This window comes from Phalacrocorax carbo, chromosome 17, assembly GCF_963921805.1.
Source record: "Phalacrocorax carbo chromosome 17, bPhaCar2.1, whole genome shotgun sequence".
NCBI lineage: Eukaryota > Metazoa > Chordata > Aves > Suliformes > Phalacrocoracidae > Phalacrocorax > Phalacrocorax carbo.
In genome coordinates this window covers 6,089,891-6,111,749 of record NC_087529.1, presented here as the reverse complement: position 1 = coordinate 6,111,749, position 21,859 = coordinate 6,089,891, and the positions used below count along the sequence as shown (strand labels likewise).

General features: G+C 43.9%; 1 protein-coding gene across 10 annotated transcripts in view; it reads left to right on the top strand.

Moving 5' to 3' along the window:
* MSI2 (musashi RNA binding protein 2) overlaps nucleotides 1–21,859 on the top strand; it is a 262,947-nt gene that overhangs the window by 76,473 nt on the left and 164,615 nt on the right. For all 10 annotated transcript variants that reach the window (XM_064468097.1, XM_064468093.1, XM_064468099.1 and 7 more), the window contains exon 6: nucleotides 10,772–10,864. In XM_064468097.1, the coding sequence (XP_064324167.1) occupies nucleotides 10,772–10,864 (93 nt within the window). The remainder of the gene's footprint in view (nucleotides 1–10,771; nucleotides 10,865–21,859) is intronic.

Here is a 21,859-nt window from a genome sequence, read left to right as displayed (position 1 = left end):
ATGGATCTACTTATTTACTCCTGGAAAAGGACTACTTTTTGCATCTAGTTCTTTTGAGGCCTCAGGACGTGCTGGTCCATCTGTGTGGAGGAGGTCTGGGTCCTGCCGAGGGGAAGAGCAGCAGAAGCTGCTGAACCTACGGGAATGAAAGCCCTTTGCAGGCAGAATTTGCTTTGGTGCCAGATGAGCCTGTTTAAGCACACTGGTGATACTGTGTTTGCCACCAGATGAGGTGTGGCTGGCACCTGAAAGCGCTAGGACTGTTGCAGGGTGGTCTTAGGACAGTGTGTCTGACTGGTACGGAAAGAGCTGGAGCCTCGCTCTTACTCCTGGGTAGTTCACACCACTGGCGCTGGGGCACCTGGCCCTGCCACGCAGGGTGGTGGTAATGGCCTGCCTTGGAAGAGGAGTACTTTCAGAAAACAAGGTGGTTGCATTTATTTGGTCTCCTGTCAGCTACAGGCAGTCGCTCAGTGGTGCTCTTGGGGGACCGAGAGCCTGGAAATGGAAAGAGCTGGGCATTGTGAGCGGAGGCAGGGGATAGCTCTGACTGCAGATACGTGCTCTTTCTCCTGTGCTCTCAGGGGCGTAGCGATTGCCCGCAGTCCTTACTGCTTTCATTTTGTTTTTACTGGTAATCCACCCCTACTTCTTTGCTGCTTTTTCTCACACTTACCGCCTTTCCTGCCACTGTGTCTTAATGCTAGCTCTTCCTTCAGCCTGGCATCCTTCTCTGGCACACGTCTTGATGGTACGAGGCTGAGAAATGAGCCCTCCAAGTTTTGGTCGGTAGTTATTGTTGTTCCCTGATGGCATCTTTGTTTGTATAAACAATTGGTCCAAGACCTGTTAGCATGGTTTCCAGCATCGGGGAGATATTTCTTGCTGGGTTTGTAAAAATGATCTAAATGGATCCGACATCCTGGCTATAAAACATCTGTAACATTACACATTTAGTTATGTTACTAGAGACTTGAGTTCATTTTGATGGGTAGTATTTTATCTGCTACTTTTCCTCTTCTGAAAGCAAAGCTTTCTGTAGAGGAGGATTTATAGAAATATATTTCCAGCACAAAAAAATGTCAGGCACATTAAGATGTTGGAGTAAAGGAGAAATAATGTCTTTTTTTGGAGACCTTGGCTGATTTATCTCTTGCTTGGTAGTTTGGTATGACCTTCCTAACTAGGAATAATATTTTTTTATTCTTACTTTAATAACAATAATGTCAGCCACAATGTCTTGCGCTATTCCAGCATCTTCAAATCAGACTTTCAGCGGGTTAGACATTTAATGAGTGAAGCCTCACAGGCTCCAGTGAGCTGTGGGGATATATTTTTGTTCTTCTTTTAGTGGAAATCAAGGCACATAGCACTCGGTTGTGCAACGTACTCAACCTAATGAGGCTTCCACAAATGCTGTGAGTTAAAATGTATGCTTAAATGCTGAGCCCTGCAGACTCCAGCTGAGTTTCTCCCAAGACTCTTTGATATATCAGCCCTACGGAGACTAAAATGACTTGCCCCGTGGTCAATAAGTGAGTAAACATCACACAAGGGAGACAAGCTCTTGTAGCTGCGAGGTGCTGCCTTCCTTTGGAAAAAGTATGAATGTTTTCTCTTGTCTTGCTTCCACTCTTCATTCTCGATGCTGCTCCTCAGGGGCCCTTTTATTCCTAGTCAAGGGTTATTTGATCCGCTTTAGAGCGACAACTATGCTGCTTTCATAATGGCTGGTGGGTTCCCTCCCTGGCAAGGGAAACATCTTTCTTTTGTGAGATGAAGGTGGGAGTACTGTAATTCTTGCAATTCACCAACCCATTTGTGTGGGGGGAAGAGGATAAAAGAAAATGCAGCATTTCATAAAATTGTGAAAGTATTTCAACAGCAGTAATAAGCAAATATGGACATTTTGCAAGGTTTCACTGGTCTCGCATCAAAGATCACTCTTATGAAAAAGCCAAGCAGTGTGTTGCATAGACATTAGCTTGACTCAGCAGATGAAGTAAAACTTGCTCATCAGTAACTGATTGCCATGTGCGTCTATATTATGTAGATGAAATTAATCAAGGCTAAGGGTTAAAGTTTTCCATTTGTTCTTTTCAGAGAAATCATCTGGAGTATGCTGGGAGGGAGGTAAATTGCTTTACGCATTTCTTTTCCTGTGAATTTTTCTTGTTTTAGCAGAACATTATCTAGAATCTTAAGAGAGCTCTCATCACTGATTTCGCAGGGTTGTCATGAAAAATTAGTTGATACTAACTTAGAAGTATTTAAATTATGCCTGCTTTCAGTACTGTAGAGGCAATAAACTTTTTTTTGGAGTGACCTCAGTGTTTGGAGCTGGAGGAATTTATAAACTCTTACAGAATATGCACTTTTCTTAGTCTCCAAATTGGACTGTGCTATTGGTTTCTGTTAAACACTGTGTTAAACCTCCAATTACTTTTCTTTCTTCTCCTTTTTCTAAGTGCGTGCCTAAAGAAAGGTTCATTGACAGCACCGTAAAAGCCCTTCTAGCTGCAGAACCATGTGCTTTTGGGCATATTGACAGAGCAAGCTGCTTGCATGCTAAAAGGTATGGCTGGCTAAGCAGCGTCACCGCCTGTGTGTGCACTCTTACCTTCAGAGGTAAGTGTAGAGCAAAGAACGAAAAGTTTTGCCTGTAGGCTAAGAGCACGTCCCCTGCGAATTGGTTGACGCCTCGCTCTGTGACGGTTTGTCCGGCAGCGATGCCTGCCGACGGAAGAGGCCTGTGCAGGATCTGCCTTTTGGCTCCTAGCTGACAGCCGTGGTGTGGCAATGAGACTTCATGGGCTTGGGGCAGCCCACCTGGTTAGTGGTCAGGGGCTCTTGGTTGAATGTGATGCTGCCAGAGCTTCCGTGAGCCATTTGGTGCTTGCCCTCAGGAAAAGCTCGAGGTTGGCCGGTGGGAACGTCTGCCCTTGTGCCTGCGGCGCCTGGGAGCTGGCGACGCTTTCGGCAGCAACTGCAGCTGTATGCAAATATGGCAACAATTGAAGGTACTTACTCAATTTTGCCTACTGCTTTTGCTGTAACAGATTTATAGATTTTAATAAGGTTGATATGACTCAAATCACAAAAATATTCTGAGGACTTTTGGGTGAGGGTGTTGAGTCAATGGGAGCTGCAGGACCTGGAAAAATTAGGCCACTTAAGTGTCTCAGTATGGATTTTGGCATCCAACTCCAGGCACACAGCTTTTGAAGTTGTTGGCCTTTGTGGTCAGCTGTCCTCTGGGGAAGGCCCTCAGCTGCTTTTAGTTGTGGAAGCCCCACACAAATCTCTGCTTTCAGCAGATCTGCAACAGTGCAGCCTGTACGGGGGAGGCAGCCTGCTCTTCAGCAGAAGAAAATGCCACTCACTGCTATATCCAGCCTACGTGCGGTGTCTGTCTTGCTGCATGCCCCTCCCAGGTCTGGGAAAGCAGAGATGGCTGGTTGCCTCCTTCTTGTATTGTTCCACATTAAAAAATGAAGACTTGGGTATGTTTTGGGAAGCTGCTTAGTTTGATATAGTCCACCCTGCTTCACCTGTAGAGCCTGACTCCAAATCGACCTTGAATGTGCCCTTGTAAATGTGTTCTTTTACAATTGTATGTCCTGTTGGAGAACACAAGTTTTCTGGTTGTGTTTTGAATATGGCACAGGATGTTTCTTTCTAGAAGACAGTATAGTATAAACAGAGGAACTGATGAACGTTGCAATAGTTAATGCTTGGTTCCCATCAAACATTGCTGCCATGTCTTTGAATGTGAGGTCCCCAGGCAGAATGCCATCTATCTCTCCGTCTGTCTCTGTACAAGGTGAAGTTTTGCCAGTAGCCTGTAGATTTAGGAGCAGAGTCTTAATTGCTTCCCACTGGGACCTTTGTCCCTACATTGCATGGGCATTGCGAAAATCCCACCCCTAGTACATAGTCACATTGGGCAGCGATCTCCATTTGTGGTCCTGAGATGTATTCCTTTAATAATAAGTATCTGTATTTAAACTTATTAGTGTAGTTTTTAAGCAATGCTGAACAGTAATGAGGCAGGCATGTTAAATAAATTGTCTGCACTCAGCTAATATTTAGAGTTACCTTCCTTACCTTATCGTGCATAAGAAGCGAAAGCAACCGGGGGATTTAAATAGATTTTCTCTCTGCTCCCCTCTTCCTGCCTCTGTATCTTGCTTCTGTAACCCATAAAAGAGTTAACTAGAGCACAGTAGAAGGGAGCAGCCCTAAGGGATATGATATAACTGGTTATAGCGAGGCTGTGGGGCTGTGATCTATTCCTGTTCTCTGGAGGGTGTGAAGTCTGGCTCTGGTGATTTTTACTGTATCTTTTGATACGAAGCTTGAAGCCAGATTTTGCTCAAAAAATAAAATAAAAAAAAAATATGCTGAGCTCTCACAGCTGGGGCTAATTTTCAGGAGATTGGATCTCCCATGAAGGGAGCTCTTCATGGCGGTGCATGTAAACGTGTCGCTGTGCCTGGAGAGCAGGGGGTGGTTTGCAGAGTGGTTAGGGGACGGTGTGGGATGCTCCTGGCCAGACAGCAAGCCCTTGTTCTGGGGAGGGCCCCTTCCTGGGTAATGGCTGTGGCCCGTGACAGGCTGCTGTTGCTTAGCTTAGCTCTGCCTGTGAGTGAATAAGGGGCTGGTCCTCTGGGGGGCAAATGAGAGAGTTAAATTTGGTTGTAGTCAGGAAGATGACCAGGAAGGGCTCTGCTGGACCCAGGCCAGACTTGCTTGTGAAACTCTGAGGATGGCTCTGGTGATTGCTGCCAATTCAATCTGTCATATAAAAATCACTTTGTGTGTTCTGCCTCCTGCTGATACCATAGTCATCGACGGGGAAAAATAAAACACCTGCCAAAACCTGACCCTCCCAAAGTTAACAGCAAAACCAAAGACGATGAAAAGCTAGGAATACAGCAGGGACTAAGTTACCAGTTTCATTTATGAATGGACTGGGAGAATATAACCCACCTGTATTTTCCACAGAAATCAAGGGAACTGATTTACCCCACTGGGAATCTGTGCCGCTTGCTTGGATTAAAGAGCTCTTTCATTCCTGCATACCTTTCTATAGCTCGAGTCAGTTCTCACAGGATGACATTAGCTTACACGGGTCAGGCACAAGGTATTTGCACCGTTTAAGTCTTGCTGAAATCCTATTTTGAATACTTAAGCATGTTGTACATGGCACTGCTGCCTTTGCACAGGATTGAGTTCCTCTTGCTGTTGTGGAGCTTGAGAGTCTAGTATTTGCTAGCTGCTGGTACACAGTGCTCAGCAAACCACGTCTGTTGTTTGTCAACTGTACATCAGTATTGGGGAAGGGGATGGTTCCTGGGGTGTTCTCTTACTTGGTGAATGGAGAAAGGTTGGCAGCTTTCAGTAAATGCTGCCTTTTTCATCGTGGGCTTTGCATCATGTTTCAGTTTGTTTTTTAATAGCTTTTTGGAACTTGCTGTGAGGATCCCGGAGGCAAAAAAAAAACCTGGAGAATTCTTGCTTATGGTTTGTGCTCTGCCAAAGAAGCCTAGCAATTTAGTTAACAAGATCACTTCCCCTATTACATGAGTTATTGTTGTTTTTAATTAGAGGTAATGCTGTAGTTTGAATGTACAACACAATGGGATATAAAATGCAGTTCAGCATATATACCAAAGATGATTTTTCCAATTATAAACCTATTTAGAAGGCGGATACATTAGAAATGATGAAATGTCAAACTGCAGTTTAGGTGAGCAAGCTGGAATACGCATGCACCCACGCATACACGCTATCGTACAAGAAAGAGGAAAGTGCTCTGGAAAACAGTTATATATGCATAATTAGTTTAATCTGAAATTAATGCTAATTTCAGCCATTTGCGATGCAGATTCACTATTAGTACTCTAGTCCACTTCCACCGTATCGAAGTTGAGGATGCAAAGCCTTAATGAATTTCACGCAGGCGTGCACCAGAGCCGAGTTCATGCACTGGTTTCCAGGGTGTTCTTTGAGCCTCGTGTGTGTTGGTTTGCTTCAACGCCTGTCTCTGCCTCTTGCTTATAGAGAGTGGCTGCTCATTTACAAAGTAGTCCTGTTGCAAGCAAAGATGTGATGGCGTGCAGAACATCCCGGCATTTCTGACTGCTGCCATCTACATTTGCCCAGGTCATTTTTAATTGCTCCTGCACCTTTGGATAACCCAGTTTCAAAGCACATGCCTTTCACTGCAATGAGACCTGCCAGTGGCACACTCGGTCTCCTCTCTGTGCTAGCTGGATGTAAGCATTCATCCTTTCCAACCTCATCACCCATGCCCCCTAAGCCAGGCAACTTACCAACCAACCCAAAGAAAACGAAGAACAGCGTTGTGAGTATGTGAGGATATTAACGGACACTGAACCGGAGGCTCTACCTTTGAGAAACTGTAGTTCTTTCACTTTACCTGAGTCGGTTGGTTTTAGCTCACATAGTGTATTCATGTGTTTGAGTGGGACAGGATTTTTGTTTCTAGAGACCGCATCTTCAGTCTGTTGTTTAGGGAAGATTTACCTGACCTGCCCCAAACCGATCTAACAAACTAAACCTTGCAGAAAATGGTATAAAATCAGACGTGTCTTGCTAAAGCAGGGTGGCTTTCTTCTGCTTCTGCACCACCTGAAGTGTTTGCTCAGTTTCAGAACACAAAGGCAAATGCATTTGTCAAAAGCCAAGCCAATAAAGAGATTGTAACCTTGAATGACTCTTCGCAGTAGTAGTCACATGTGTTTTGATTAACTGCAACACTAACACAGTATACAAACAAAGCAATTCTGCAGGTACTTACAATTAAAGGACTTTATAACCAGTGTTAGATCTAACTCACCTCTGTTGATTCCTTCTGCAGCAAGAGAGACACCTTCAGTATACAAAAGCTCCAAAAACATTTAGTATCTTCATTTTGCAGAGCCCTGCAATAGTGAATGATAGATATATTATACTGCAAATTAAAGACATGAAGCTGGAAGTGTTGTGGTTTCTGAGTGACCTAGACCTCTGGAGTCATTCATAAAACATGGATTTGTGATTGATTCACACGAATCACTTCCTATTACCTAAACATTGCCATTCCCACCCCAGGCAAAGAGCGGATGGAGGTGCTCTCTGAGGGTCTGAACCCAAAAATCACTACAGGTGGCTCCCATTTGCTGTTTGAGGGAGTGCCCCCATTGCAGGCAACCTCCAGAAAGCAGATTCTAAATTTACTTGCAGGAAAAGGTAAAGATCCTTAGCGGCTTTCATTGGAGGGACTTCAGGCTGGAGGCTGTTGGGTTTTGAGCTTTTTGTTGCAATAAAAAAATCAAGAAATTAAGAAGTGTTTTTCTTAGATATGAACATAAATGTTTTTTATGAAATTGTAGATTTCTCTTTGTTAATGATACGCTCATTTATTTTCTGAGCCAAATGACAAATTTTGATTTTTTTAAGAGAGAACCTCTTCAGCTGGCTCAGTTCCTTGTGCCTCTGATCATTTGTCAGCTTTAATATTTGCTAAACAACACTAGGTGTACTTCATTAAATACTTTTTAACCCTTTGTTTTTCCTTCCTGAAACAAGCACAGACCTGGGGAGGTGATGGTGGAGAACGCCGTATCAGATAGAACATCACTCACTGGGATGACCAGCAGCCCATCAGTGTCGGTGCCTTGTCGCCTGCTGAGGGTCTTTAGTCAGAAACGAGGTGGTCTCCTCCTGTGCCCTCACAGCCATTAGCAGTGAGAGTTTTTAGGACTTTCTAGTTAACGTCAGTTTTCTCAGAACTCGTGTGTGAATGTGCCTGGTCCTGGCAATTTGCTGTGCTTTAAAATCTTTTTTATTGGTGATTCAGTGGCTGACCTACACAGAAGGTACCCTGGTGTAGTAAGAACCCTGAGTTAAACACTTCAAAAATGTGTTTTGGCTCTGTCATGTTTGGCTAACGTGTTTGCAAACCTTTGTCTATTAGCTATTAGGTTAACAGTCTGCGCTCCGAGTCTCTGGGCTGTGGGTCCGGTGCAAAGCTCCGCTCCGCGGGAGCGCTCTGTGACTCTTACCCTGATGAAGCCTTGCCTTGTAGCTCGTCTGCTTGGCTGATGAGAGAGGACTGGCAGGTCAGGGCAGGAGTTGGAGGCTTTGTTTCCAGTTGGTCTGAATCCTGCTGCAGTTATCTAATAATTGAAAATTGGTGAGGCTGTACCAGCACAGACAAGTCAACTGTGTACAGCAGTTTACCTGGCATTAATGTTTGAGGAAGAAATGGGTGCTTCCAGCAGAAACAGCAACAGTTCTCATCTTCTGGGGCTCTCCTAGGCGCCCCGGGCTAAATCTGAGCTGAGCGCAGCACTGGCCTCGTCGCTGGCTGCAGGAGGCTGTCGTGACACCACGGTGAGTGGGCTTCCTTCGTTCACCTCCACTGCGTACATCCAGATCTTTACAGGGAAAAGGCTGGTTTCCGAACCTGCGCCTCTGTCAGGACCATGTCTCCCGGGCTGCTGGCGATCATTGGGTTCTGTGAGATGGGGGTGAGAAAGTGACCCCTGGCTGAGCCCACGGCGGGTCTGGGGGCACATTGGTACCTTGTGCCACGGGTCAAAGGAAGGCAACGAAATCTGTTGAGGCACGTCAGGATAGGAGGAATTGCTAAGGCTACGTGTTACTTCTGTTCTTTTGCTGAGGGGAATATGTATAACAGCAATTGAACTGTCTCTTCAGGAAAACATAGATTGTAAAAGCAGACTTAATTTTGAGCTTCACTTTTGTACCAAAGAGCTGATTTCTGAAACCATTTCCCAACTTGCAACACATCTCTAGGCATTAAAATGTTGTGAATTTGCTTGTCATTACCAATATTTTCTTTGACTTGAGCTATTGAAACAAAGTAGTCTTTTTTTTTTTTTTCTCTTTAACCTTCAGTCTTGCTTCTAAAAGTAGTTCTCCTTTTCCTCCTTTCTTTCTTGGTCAAATATAAAAATGATGATAATTTCAAATATTGCTTTAGAATAATTGCTTTTCTCTCTCTTTTGTATGACAACAGAAGCTTGGCCTGATCTTAAATCAGATGCTGGCAGGCAGAGGGCTTTTGACAGCCCTGCAAAATCCTTTAGTTACAAGTCGGCTTTAGCCAATTCTTTATTTGTAAATGACAATTTTCTACAGAAAAATATATGCTTGGGCTTCAATTTTGGAGTCCTAGATTGCAGCCAGGAAAAAATAATTGAATTTTTACACTGTTTTTTTTCCTTGTCTTTTCTTCCTAACTTAAAATAAAAAATATGTGGAGCTCTGTGAAGCATGGTTAGGGGCCGATTGAGGGAAATATCTACCCTGGTTAATTTGAATGGCAGCGGAGACGGGAGTGATGTTTAATTTGTTCTGCGCTGAGAGAATCTGGGGCTACTCCAAGCTTTTTGTTCGGTGTCTCAGTTCTGCGAAGGCTTTGCCCGCAGCCGCACAGCACGGCTTGTCACTGCAGCTCCACTCACGTAGCAAAGCCCGGCTGGGCCAGCGCCGGTTTGGGGAGCACCGTTGTTCCCGGTGGGTTTGATGTGCGGGATGGGGGTCTCGTGGTGGGGGGCAGAGCCATGTGGGAGCCCCTGGTGCGATGGGGTGGCCATACCGCCCCAGGAGCGCAGTGACCCTCGAGGCAGCCCCCAGCGCCTCGGTGCAGAGAAGGTGCTGGGCTGCACCTTGTGACCTTCAGTAGCTACCATAAAATGTATCCTGTTTCAGTGAAAAAAATAAAGTAAGAAAAATCCAGGCTCTGCACTGAGCTGCAGCAGTGGTGTCTCCGGCCAGCTGCCCAGTGTTGTTCCCTTTGCATTGCTTCAGCATTTGCTGGCTGTCGTTTTACCAGGCAAGTCCTGGTTCTGGAGTTATGAGGTGGTTTGCTGGTTTTTTTTTTTTCCCTTCAGTTGTTTAAAGTTGGACGCTTTGTCCAGTTTCTGTCATACAGAAAACAAACTCAAGCATTTTAATGCATGAATTTCTTATTGACGTGTTTGTTGGTTTCTTGAATTAACATGCGACGTTGACTTTAAGATGTCTCTGTATGGTGGGGTAGGCTGCTAATCAGTTGTCCCCAGCAGTGATGGTGGGGCGTGTGGGTCAGGAAGAAGAGCTGGGTGCTCAGTTGTGGTCTTGGGGAACACGAAGGGGTTTCTGAAGAGCCTGATCCAGCCCCTGATGGATGGCACTATTGTGAGCATTTTAGCTGAAACGTGGTTTGTGGCAGCTAGAGGAATGCATTGGTAGTTCTTGCTGTCCTTCATAATTTGATTATTTTAAAATAACTGTGCAAGTTCCTTTTAAACTGACCCATGGAAACCTAATAACACATTGCTTCGATTTGGTGTAATTACCTTTGTGTCTGCCAAAGAGCATGCACTCTGTCTTTAGGAAGAAAAGGGGGGGAAATGGCGTGTCTTATTGAGACAGTAGCCATGAGGATATGACACTTGGACTCCTCTTTCCCTTATATTTGCATTGAGAAGCACAATAAAGATCATTTATTAAAAAAAAACATCCAGGGGCTAGAGTTGTTATTGAGTGCCTTTACTCAGTCATTTCTCAAATAAAAACAAAACAAGACAAAGAAAAAAAGAAGTATCTAATCAAATAGAATCTGAATTGCTTTTGTAAAGAAATATTCTCATTAGCTGGGTTAGGGATGGCATCTGAAGAATATTTCTTTTTTTCCACATATTGTTTGAAATAATCTGGTTAAACTGTATGTTTGTCTTGTAATTTCTTACAGATGGTCACAAGAACAAAGAAAATATTTGTAGGTGGATTATCGGCTAATACAGTAGTGGAAGACGTAAAGCAATACTTCGAACAGTTTGGCAAGGTAAGTTCCTGCCCAAGTGAGCACTACATATTTTGAATCCTTTTTCCTTGTGCTTTGAAAAACAAAAGTGCAATGAGGCCTATGCTCAAAGGAGGGCCACACTTTTTGCCTTTCAGTGTAATGTCTCGAAGCCTCTGGAATTGCTTCTGGAATTATTTTCTTTTTGTTGCATGCGTGTGTGTACAACGTTGCCAACAATGTTTACCTTCACTAGAGAAAAAAGAATCATGGAGAGGTGAATTAGTGTATGTTCAGGAAGAATCTGACCCTTAGCTGAATGATTACACAGTTGTCTTTTCTCTGTAAAATCAGCCTTATGTTTTACCCCTGATTCCAGTGGCAAAAGGAGCAGACAGACGTATTTAAGAGAGCTCATTAAGTTGTGAAAATGCCTGAAGGAACCATGTGAATAGGAAGAGTAATATGGAAGTCACTAGAACATCCATTTAATTTCTTATTAAAAATCCTTATGTGAGGTCCTGTGGAAATATACATGTAGAATCCTGACTTTTTTTTTAAAGTAGTTTATGCAAGGAAGGAAACCTTGCCAGAATAGTCTTCATGGTGACGGAACAGCTCAAACTCCACTTTCCAGGCTCTACCTAGCTGGACATTAGCGCCACCGACTTCCAAGGAGCTTCCTGGATTCCAAGGCTTCGGGATGCTTGGTTAGGAGTCCGATGAGGTGAAGAGCTTGCAGAGCCATCTGCTTTGAAAGCAGTTTGTGATACCACCTTCCATGGAGACTCCCGTAGACCCCACTGTCTGCGGGGCTCCATACAGCTCGATTCCTTGTGGTTAGGTTTTTTTTCTTTTATCTGACCTGAAAAGCCTTGGCCAGGCAGTGTTTTGTTGAGGGCCGAGGAGGGGAGTTTATAAATTGTTCCTGTGCTGGATTGATAGTTGTTTTGCAAACTATTCATTTTATTTTCAATAATAATCTTCGATTCCGGCAGGATGTTTACAGCCTGCTGAGCCTTTTATTAAAGGATTACAAGAGCTTTTGGATGTTTCTTCTGTAGTTACTTCTAATTGCAGAACTCCTCTAACCTGTATTTTTGAAGTTAATAATAGTTTCAATATAAGTGCTTTGCATATTGTCTGGATGCTGTCTTAATATAGTCTTTTTAATTTCACCATCTGGTAGTTTCGTGCTTGCAATTTTACAGTCCCTGAGAATGCAGACAACTAGGCTGCGTTTTTCAGTAGTGACTAGTGATTCGGGACGCTTCGGTTCTGCTTTCGTGCCCTGCCTTTCTTGAGATAGCTTAAAAGAGGTCTGGCTTTCCAAAGGCAATACTTTTGGAAAACCAAATATTTTTTCAAGTGTCTTAATTAGAAGGCTAAAAAATTGAGGTGCTGAAAATAATCGCATAAGTTGCGATCAAGGCTGGAACCCATTCCTCTGGCAGTAGAGCTGGGGTCCTGCTGAGGCTGCGTAGTCCAGTTGTTAGAGCTTGGCTCCTGTAGGACTCAGGCTCACAGGTCTTGGCCCCTGTGCTACCAGGTGACCGTCTCCCGTTGCATCCCTGTTTCACAATTCCCTATTCGAGCTTGTGAAAAGGAAATTACTTTGAAGTTGGTGGCATTTTGGAGGAGACATTTCTTGGCTGTGTCACTGTGACTTGACCTTGCATGCAGGCTTTCAAGTTCTCCTTACTGCACTTTGCTGTTTATCAGCTGAAACAGTTTGGGCTGTGGGGTGTTTTAAGGTGATTCTCCCCAAGGCTCTGGTTGTGAGAAGGTGCAGAGATAGTTCATGAAACGGAGACTTGTGGTCTGGCCAAATTAGGAGACTCATTAATATTCTGCAGTGGGTGGGATGTTGCATTCAGATATAATGACACACGATTGGCCTTGTGGGACCTTGTAGGAGCTGCTTCCTTCTCCTTGTCCATTCCACTTCTCCACCTTTCCTTGACTTGCTTGCTCAGATGGCAAGCTCTTTGTGGCAGGGACTTACAGGCACTCTACACCTGAGCACGGCTTAGCGCACGAGCCTCACTCTCCAGTCAGGCCATTACAATGCAAACAATTCATCTTGATCGATGGGCAAGCTTTGCATTTGCTTAGCGCTTTCTTAAAATAAAGAAAATTGCATTACATAATTAATGTGTAGAGGAACCACCCATAGTTGGTAAGAGCATCTCAGGTGACTTGCGCTTTGAAACGCTGAGCTTATTTACTGGTGTGGAAAAAATTGCTTACCTACTGCTGTGATTCTTGAAATCCTGTTTGTACTTGCTGCAGAGAAGAGCTTTGCAACCAGGGGAGGTTGTTTTGGTAACTGGAGGTAGCTCTCCAAATACACAACGTGGTTCAATAGCTACCAGCTTTGCGGCCAGGCAGACTCGCTCATTTAACTGAAGTTGGCAGGAAAGGTCCTAAAGTGTGGAATTTGAAACTTCAGCTTTTTGAAAAGTAAACGCCAGAACCTTTTTTCTCCAATAAAAAGAAAACTGCTGTAATAAACCCTCTCCCCTGCCTTCACCAGTGAAAATGCCTGCCCGTTAGAGCACCAAAATATGTGGTAATGATAACTCCTGAGACTTTGATCGTGAAGTTTCTCATAGTGATTCTTTTTTCTCTCTCTAAAGTCTGGGATCTGTAGGAGTCCCAGCTTTCATTTTGCGAAGATGGGCATCCCTAGCTGCTGCAGACAGCAGGGGAAGACTGGGAAAAATTACCTGAGTGAAGCCAGAAGGCTTAACAGAATGAGTATGAAGCAGTGTAATTAACAGCCTCGTGATTGCTGAATACTTAGGGCTGGTGATGCTGAACCTTTGCACGTACAGTTATTTTGGGACTCCCCAGAGAGGCTTGGAGTGGGGTCTGGATGCTGAGAGGGGTCTGGGTGCCGAGGCTGGGGCTGGCTGTGGGTCATGCAGGCCCTGGTGGGACCCATCCCACCATGGCTCATGGTGCAGAGGGGCAGGGAGCGCAGCCCAGCGCCTCTGAGAAGGGCAGCGCAGGCCCAAGGCCAGCAGACGGTGGGAGGCGTATCTGGGTGAGAGTTTGGGTTGAGGCTTCTCCTTCCAGTAGTTTCAGGGAGCAGGATCCACAGGAGGATATGAGGAGGCTAAGCTGGGAAAACAGAACTGCAAACTAAGCCATAAATATTTACAATCAGAAGAAAAAAAATTATCCATTGTCTTACTACCTAATCACGATAGTCCAATGCAGTTGTTTCTGTGATCCTCTGTTATTTCAAAGATGTTTCAAACATTCTTGCAAACACCGGCTGTGTTAACCCATCTGGGGTCTGCAGCATTGCCTTTGTGCTGGCGTGTGAAAAGCTGGCTGTTACGACCAAGTTTTAAAAGAATTTAAATGCAAAGGTGTTAGAAGTGAGGAGATCCAAAGGGAAGCACGGTGGGGCTGTGCTTTCCTCCCCCCATGTTTCTCCCCTCTGGAAGAGGCCGCAAGTGCTCTGAGCCTTCAGGAGGGCTGTGGCTGCGGAGGTACCTGGTTTATGGCTTTCTGAAAGTGTAAGCAAAATGGTGCTCTCTGAGATCAGGACATGTTGGAGTGTTTAAGTCTTCTGGTATCATTTTAAAAAGGAAAAAAAAGCAACAGCCTCCTAAAGCCTCACCTGGAGGACTGTGACCAGCAGAAGAAAGCCTCCAAACACTAATGAATTGCACTTCTCTCGGGCCGTGCGTGTTCTGCACCTTTTAAGCTGCAAGCAACTGATGATAAGGGACTTCTTAGGGTTTGTTATTTTACTAGGTAATGCTGCCTTTATAGAGCTCCTGTGAAAGTAGTGTAGTCCTTATTTTGCGACTTGCAATTATACTTCACATGGCGAACTGTGTAATTAGTTTGGAAGACTTATGCCTAGTCATTGGTTTATCCTAATCGGCTTTGGCTTTTCCCAACAACAAAGTGAGCTTATTTTCCTAAGCTGAAACAACTCTGCTCCCTTTGTTCCTCTCTTTTATTGTCTCATTCCTTTCATTCTGTTTTACTGCCAAAGTTTTGTTTCATTAGGCCTACAAGTCATTTCCAATCCAGTGGGCTGCTACAATAAGGCCTTTATAACTCAGCTGCCCTGGTTCCCATGTCCCTTCTGGTCTGGAGCCAGGACTTGCTATTTGACATGGGATTTTAACCCTTTCAATGCCCCAGCTGCTAGTGCCCCCCTTTGTGTTGAGGCTGCCTTGGTGTGGTGCAAGCCAGGCTGGAGATGTGGGTTGGAGGGACCACCTGATGAGCTTACGAATGCTATACGGTTGTGTGCGGTCATTAATTGATACATTAATGTGGTTGGGCTCCAGGTACAATTTTTGACCCTATTATTGCAACAGAATTCTGACTACTGAATTCTTTCTACTGAAGATACCGTAAGTCAGTCTTGATGGGAACAGTCCTTTAAATGAAAAGGCTACTGTGTCCTTCCAGCCCCTGTTTCCAGCACAATGGGAACAGAGTTATGTTAAAGGTACACTTTCAGTTGTCTTGAGCTATATGCCTGTTCTTCTAGAAAAATCATGTTTTCTTCATCCCATTTCTTGAAGGAATAAATTTAAATTTATACTTTTTTTTGAAAAAGAGTCGTGATTTTTGAAGGACGTGTGAGATAGTTTTGTGGATACAATATTTTTATATATTGTTATTTCAAACTGCTAGAAAAGCAGCGCTGGTGTTTGTGGGCCCAGCTGTTTTACTTCTAGAAATCTTGAAGCAGGAGCATTGGCTCTATGTTTTGGGTTGTGTTTTCACCACCCACCCACCCCCAATCTAAAATGACTTTTGGGGAAGGGGGAGATATGGGTTTTGCTTTTTTTACTTTAAATTTTCAGATTAAATTGGAACAGACCAGTATGCATTAATTTTGTTTTCTGTTCTGACTTGCCACGAGGTGCCTCAGACAAATCATAGGCACGTTTCAGCTTTGCTTGGAATATGTTTGTTCCTCAAGAATGGCTTTTAAGATTTGGAGATTTTGAAACAAGAGAGGATTTCTGAATTACCTACCTGGATCTGAAACGTTTTGTAGAATCACTTGTTATTTCCTGTGAGGTGCAAAAGAGTCCAGTGGAATAATAATACCTAGCTTCTGATGTTGGTTTTTTTTTCTGTGAAACTCTTGAGCTTTTGAAAACTTGCAATTTTCTCATCTCTCCCTTCTGTAGCCATGACTTATTGTCTAGTGGCAGCTCAGCAAGTGAGAGTGTAACTTCTCAAACCCTGTGTCTGCTCCAGGCACACCTTAGCAGAGCTGCAGTGCTGTCTTGCAAGAAAACTGAAGCTGGAAGCAGCAAGGCTGCGGACAGCAAAATGTGAGAATGAGAATTTCCTTCTTTGGTTGTACAGTGTCGTGCATTATAATACGGAGAGCAATACAAATAATGACCAATTTAACCTTTGAAAAAATAGTCTTTTGTAATAAAGTCCCTCTGCTTTCTCTGTGTAAGAGTGCTGGGAGTGGGGAGAGGGAAGGAGGTGTGATCCACACCGAGGATTTCAGCCTAATCGGGTGGTTTACATAACTTGCTTCCTACATGCTTTCCTCTCTGACAGCTGTGAAAATATAAAGGAAAGAAAACATGCGAGAACTCCTCCTCGTTTGGCAAGACTGTCTGGGTGTGAACGAGTTAAAGCGCCGTTGTATTATTAAGCACTCGAGTGGTTTACTTTTCCCTGAGACCTTGAGTAGGGCCTCTGAAGATGTTATTACAATGGAGTTGTTAGCATGAGAAAAGGTGTTTTTCTCGTCGTGGGTTCATTTTGGGGGGATTTGGAAGTCTGTGTGGAGCTGGGGCTAAGGCCAGAGTCAGGAGGTGCAAGGAATGTTGCTTGTATGAAAGTGAAAGCTTAGTTAATTTAGGCTTGGCATGCAGTTGGAGTTGTATTGTTACATCTGTTGGACATTGATATGTAGATTTAATGGTCAATAGGATACATGGATGGTCTATTCTTAAAGTATTTGCCTTGCATAAGAGTCATTTTTTTTTGGTTTGACAGGTTGGTAGCCTTTCACATTTTTCAGCACTGTATTTCCAGGTTCAGTGTTTGTGAATTGGTTACATTTTATGAAATGAAGGGACAGATTTGGACTCTTACTTACATTCTAGTCTGCAATAACCTGAGCTCCCAAAACATTTGTAATATGCAGTAAAATAGAGCATGTGGTGGCATTTTTTTAACTACTGCTAACCTCACTGTTCCCTTCCAAAGCGATTCTGAGCTCTAGACCTGGTGTGAAAGAGCTTGTAGCTCGTTATATTCTTTCTGTCTAAAGTTACCTGAGTGTACCTTGGGAGAAGTTGCTTAACTTGAACCGTTGCACCTCCTTAAAACAGAACGAGCAATAGACAAATACGTCATTGTTTGCAGCTTCTGATAAGTTTGAGACAATGAAGAAACACAGTCTGTGGGGGCTATTCTGCTACAGTAACACGCAACAGTATTCAGCCTTGTTTGCGCTGCTGCCTCTGCCCCTTGCTTGTGCTTTAAAGTTCCAGTAATTCTGGATTTCCTTATTTGACTGTTATGTCTATGATATTCCAAAGGACAATGAATATTCCTTTAAATTTTTGCTTTGGCATGTGACAAAGGGATCTGGGATATAGTGGTCTCTCATGGCTTAAAGCACATTTTATTACTTCTTCTCCCTCCCACGCATGCTTTTTTTTTTTAAACAAACGGAGAAACTCGATCGTTGCTTAAAAAGAAGTCAGTGTTTTCGTTCTGTCAGTGAAAAGTTGTACACAGGAAGTCAGTTTTTAGGTGGTCTGTAATAAGACACATGCCTTGTGGAAGTGGTTTTGTTATAAATTAGACGTTGGTTTCTACCTGGATTTTATGAAAAGAGGAAGTGTTAAGGCAGGATCTGTGGGCAAGAAGGCTGTATCAGAACGCAGCAGAAGTTTGAAGTACAACTTTATTTCCTTTTCTACTCTGGTTAAATGAAATGGCAAGGAAGCTTTTGTGCTGCAGCACTGTAACCCGTGTTAGATTAGGTAATTGTGGTAGAGTCGGGGCCCTGAGCATCTGTCTTCTGTTTCCCACTGTGCCACCCACTTGCTGTCTGACTTGGGGCAAGCTGTTTTATCTCGCCTTACGTTTCCTTGCCTTTCTTACTTAGTAAGCTCTGAAGGGCATGGGAAATGTAAATACGCCAGCACTCATGTCACTCGCAGCCTTCATCGGTGTGGACTCGATGCAGACTGAAGAAGTCGCCCCGGTAGCGGTGCAGGTGGGCTGAGACCCAGTCCGTGCTGACAGCACCTGAGCTGGTTCAGGTGTCTGTGCTTGGCAGCTGCTGCAGAGCAGCTCTGCTGTAGGTACAGCTTAAGCATCCCCAGCTCCTAGGAGCCGTAAGGGCGGGGCCTGCATCATTTGCTTAGAATGTATTCATTTTCAGACAATTCTGCTATATGCTTCAAATATTTTTTTTTTTTGCCATAAAGTTACGGCTGGTGCCCTGTATTCTGTCTCACATACTATAGTAATAGCAGGGGAGCAGTGTTGATCCTGAGCTTGCAGAGCATGATACACCATTGGAGACCAAAAAGTTGTATGAAAACATACATGTTTCCCCTTCCAACATGCGTGTGAATGTTTTTTGTAGTGTTTTTATATCAGTTTTGCAAATGAGCCAAACCCATGAAAATGAGCTGTCTTTTCTGAGACCCCAAGAAAGTCACTTTTGTTTTTCACCCCACTTTAATTTTATACAAACCCAGTAGGATATTTAAAATACCTCACAAATTTAGTTAATAATGTTTGGTAACATCTTTAAATCATCCCTGGAGTGGTCTTGGCTTCAGCCCCAGTGTGGATGAGTGGGGCTGTAGTAGATGTAAAACTTCTTTGGAAGGAAATGATTTGTTTTTGTTGTGCTGTGGTAGCAGCTCGGAGCCCTTGTTTCGGAGCAGGGCCCATGGGCTTGGCTGCTATGCAGAAAGACAACAGCAAGATGAACTCTGCCCCAGCAAGCTGCGTCAAAAGCAAAAGATAGTGGTGCCAAACCACAGGAACAGGAACGAGGTAAATTTTTTTCTGATAGGTATTTCCAATATATGCCGTGAAATTGCATCAGATTCCACTTCAGCACTTGTCTTGAAGTGCAGCCTCCTGGACTCTCCAAGAAGTTCTTTATAAATATAGGCACTGCTCCAGACATCCATCGAAGTGATAACCGGTGTCCAGAACATTACTTCAGTTCTTCGAGTAGCTACAACTGAGGGTGCCAAAGCTTTGCATTGGGAAAACTTCGGTTTTAACATCGGCTCTCCAATGAAAAAATAGCAGCAGTTATTTGAAACTTTGTATGGTGTAATTGAAGCTTGCACGATACTGCTCACAAATTTGGGGTAGGCTCATCAGCTAAAGTGAGCTAGTTAAAACATAACTGATTGGAGAGTAAGCGTTTCATCACTGTCATTATACTACATAATAAATACACCAGTATCACGTGATAGGAGGTGAAATGTGAGGATTTTTTAAATGCAGCTCTGAGTCTGGGCCCTTAAGAAAAGGGCTTTAAAAAGTATCCATGAAGAACTTGATACCGGTTGTTCCAAATGTGGGAAAATAGCACACGTTACAGGAAGGAGGTGTGATAATGTTTTTTCCACGGGGCAATGAACGGCCATAGCTGGTCACCTGTAACCTGTTCCGCTGGCACTGCACGGGGCACGGTGCTGGTGAGCAGAGAGGTGCCAGGCGCTCCCTCCCCTCCGCCCCCAGGAGTCGGTGACCCGGGAGTAAAGCCGTGCACTCATCAGCCCACCTATGAGCACTTGTTCCAGCCATGTCTGCCTTTCACCCTGCTGTAGAGTGTTAAGGAGAAGCATGGTTTGATCGGCACCTTGATTTTTAAACACGATTTTTCTGATGGAAGGTTTGTTTTTAAAGTGGAGGGTTCTGTGCAGAGCCTGGTGGTTCTTGTTTGGTTTGTATGCTTTTTCTTTTTGATTTATTTCTATGATTTTCTATTAGGGTGCTAAAAATCAACACGACGATTTTCAGTCACTCCTAGAGGTAAAATAACCAAGCTTTGTTCACACATGCAATACTGAGGTATGACCAGTTTAATTAAATTTATGCTAATTCTGCAGAGGTAGAAGATGAAATTCATTTGACATCCATCTTACACATGTCTATCTCTGTTAGGAGAACTTAGCATTTCATTTTCTGGGAGAAAATGTGCCGGCACATATTTTGGTAGAAGTGGAGTGGGCAGCCGAGCATGGCGGGTTGGTCAATGTCAGTCCTATCAATAACCATCCAGGACTGGGTAATATGCACCAGTCCTGAGAGGGAGATGTGTGTAGATGTACTCTCTGTGGTACAGTATATGTATTTATAAATATAACTTCAGAAATTGGGACAAGGGCAAAGTAGCTCAAATGAAGAGCCAATTAAGATAATCTAAGAAGAATGAGGATTAACTGCCTCTTAATCTGAAGGATACCTAAAATGCATGTGGCCAGTTTAGATCAAACAAACATCGTCTCTGTCAGGGACACTTGCAAGGGGTTTGGGGTGAACAGGAATTAACAATGGTGTTTTCAACTTAGTGTCCAGGGCAAAATGTTGTTGAAATGGTCATCCGGGCTCTGGCAGAATATATCACAGAATATACCTCTTCACAATAATGTCATCACCGTGGAAGTTTGAAGAAGTAAGAGTATTGGACATACGGTGAAGAAATGATTGCTCACATAAAAGGAGTTCATGTTTTGCAGTTTTACTTTTCACAGCAAGTTGAAAACACTATAGCAAGTCTGTCAGTGAAGAAGCTGCTATGTGTTTTCTTTTTAAAAATGCGTTGCAGTGCCCGTCGTGACCTTTACTGCTGCTCCTAATGGTGAGGCTGGTCTGAAACGAACCCGTACAGCACGTCCACGTACCACCAGCCAGTAGTGAAAGTGAGATTACATTTGCACCCCTGTTCCAGGACATTGATTTTAAATCTGAGCAAATCGGAGCATGTGCAGGATTCCACCTTGAGCATCTATTTATTTTGACGCTGGCATTACAGAGTGTGTTGGGTCTGTGTTGCCTGAAGGTGCTGGGCCGTAAGCTTGTTCTGGTGGTGCTTATTGGAAAAGAGGGTGTGCAGCAGACCCCGCTGTGGCGATGCTCCGTTTCTGGGGAAGTTGCTGTGCGAGCGGTGCCTTTCAGGAGAAGGTCCCTCTGTTGCCTCTGTTACTCTGATGTGTGGTTTAGTGAGTTCAGATTGGTGCCATGTTAATTGTCAGGACTGGGAGGGTGGGAGCAGATTTCACCGGGGGCAATGGAAGAGATCCAATGAATTTCCACTCTGTTTCCCTGCTTGGCAAACCAGCACTTACTGTCACTTTGCATAAATAGGTTTATTTCAGAGGGTGAGCCACCACCACTCCCCCTCTTCCCCTCCCGGCCCACCCTTCCCTGAAGGATAGGAGGCCGACGAGCATTTAATTTCCCCAACAGCAGGTGCTTGTCATCCATCTGAAGATAGCTGCCAACATCTGGTGCAATTGCCTCAGCAAACGCAGTAACAAGGCGGCCTGCAGTTCAAACGCAGAGAGAGCATTGCCTCTTTAATGATAACAAGCTGTTGGCTTCCCCTCTGAGATGAATTCATCTCACAGATGTTTGTCTAGTTTTGGCAATCTTATCACTATAGCTTTGGTGATTATGCTCAACTGGAGACTATTACTATAAAAGAAGTTTGAACTTGTTCCATTTTTGCATTATTTATTTATTTATTTATCCATTTATTTCTTTGCTTTCTGGATATAATTTGTATCAACAACTGTAACGTTGGTCCCATTACCCAAGTACCCTTAACATTTTTTCATTGCATCTGCTGAACAGTAGCTCACTACTTGACATTCACCACTGGCAAATGTCTTTCAGCCACGCTGACATTTTTAACATTCCCCATCAACAGCTTTGTGGTTTGAACCCTCTATTTAACACTACATTTTCTGGGATTACTTGGCGCTCACTCTCTCTGTTCTCTCTAATAACTGCAATATACTTACTATTTCTGCA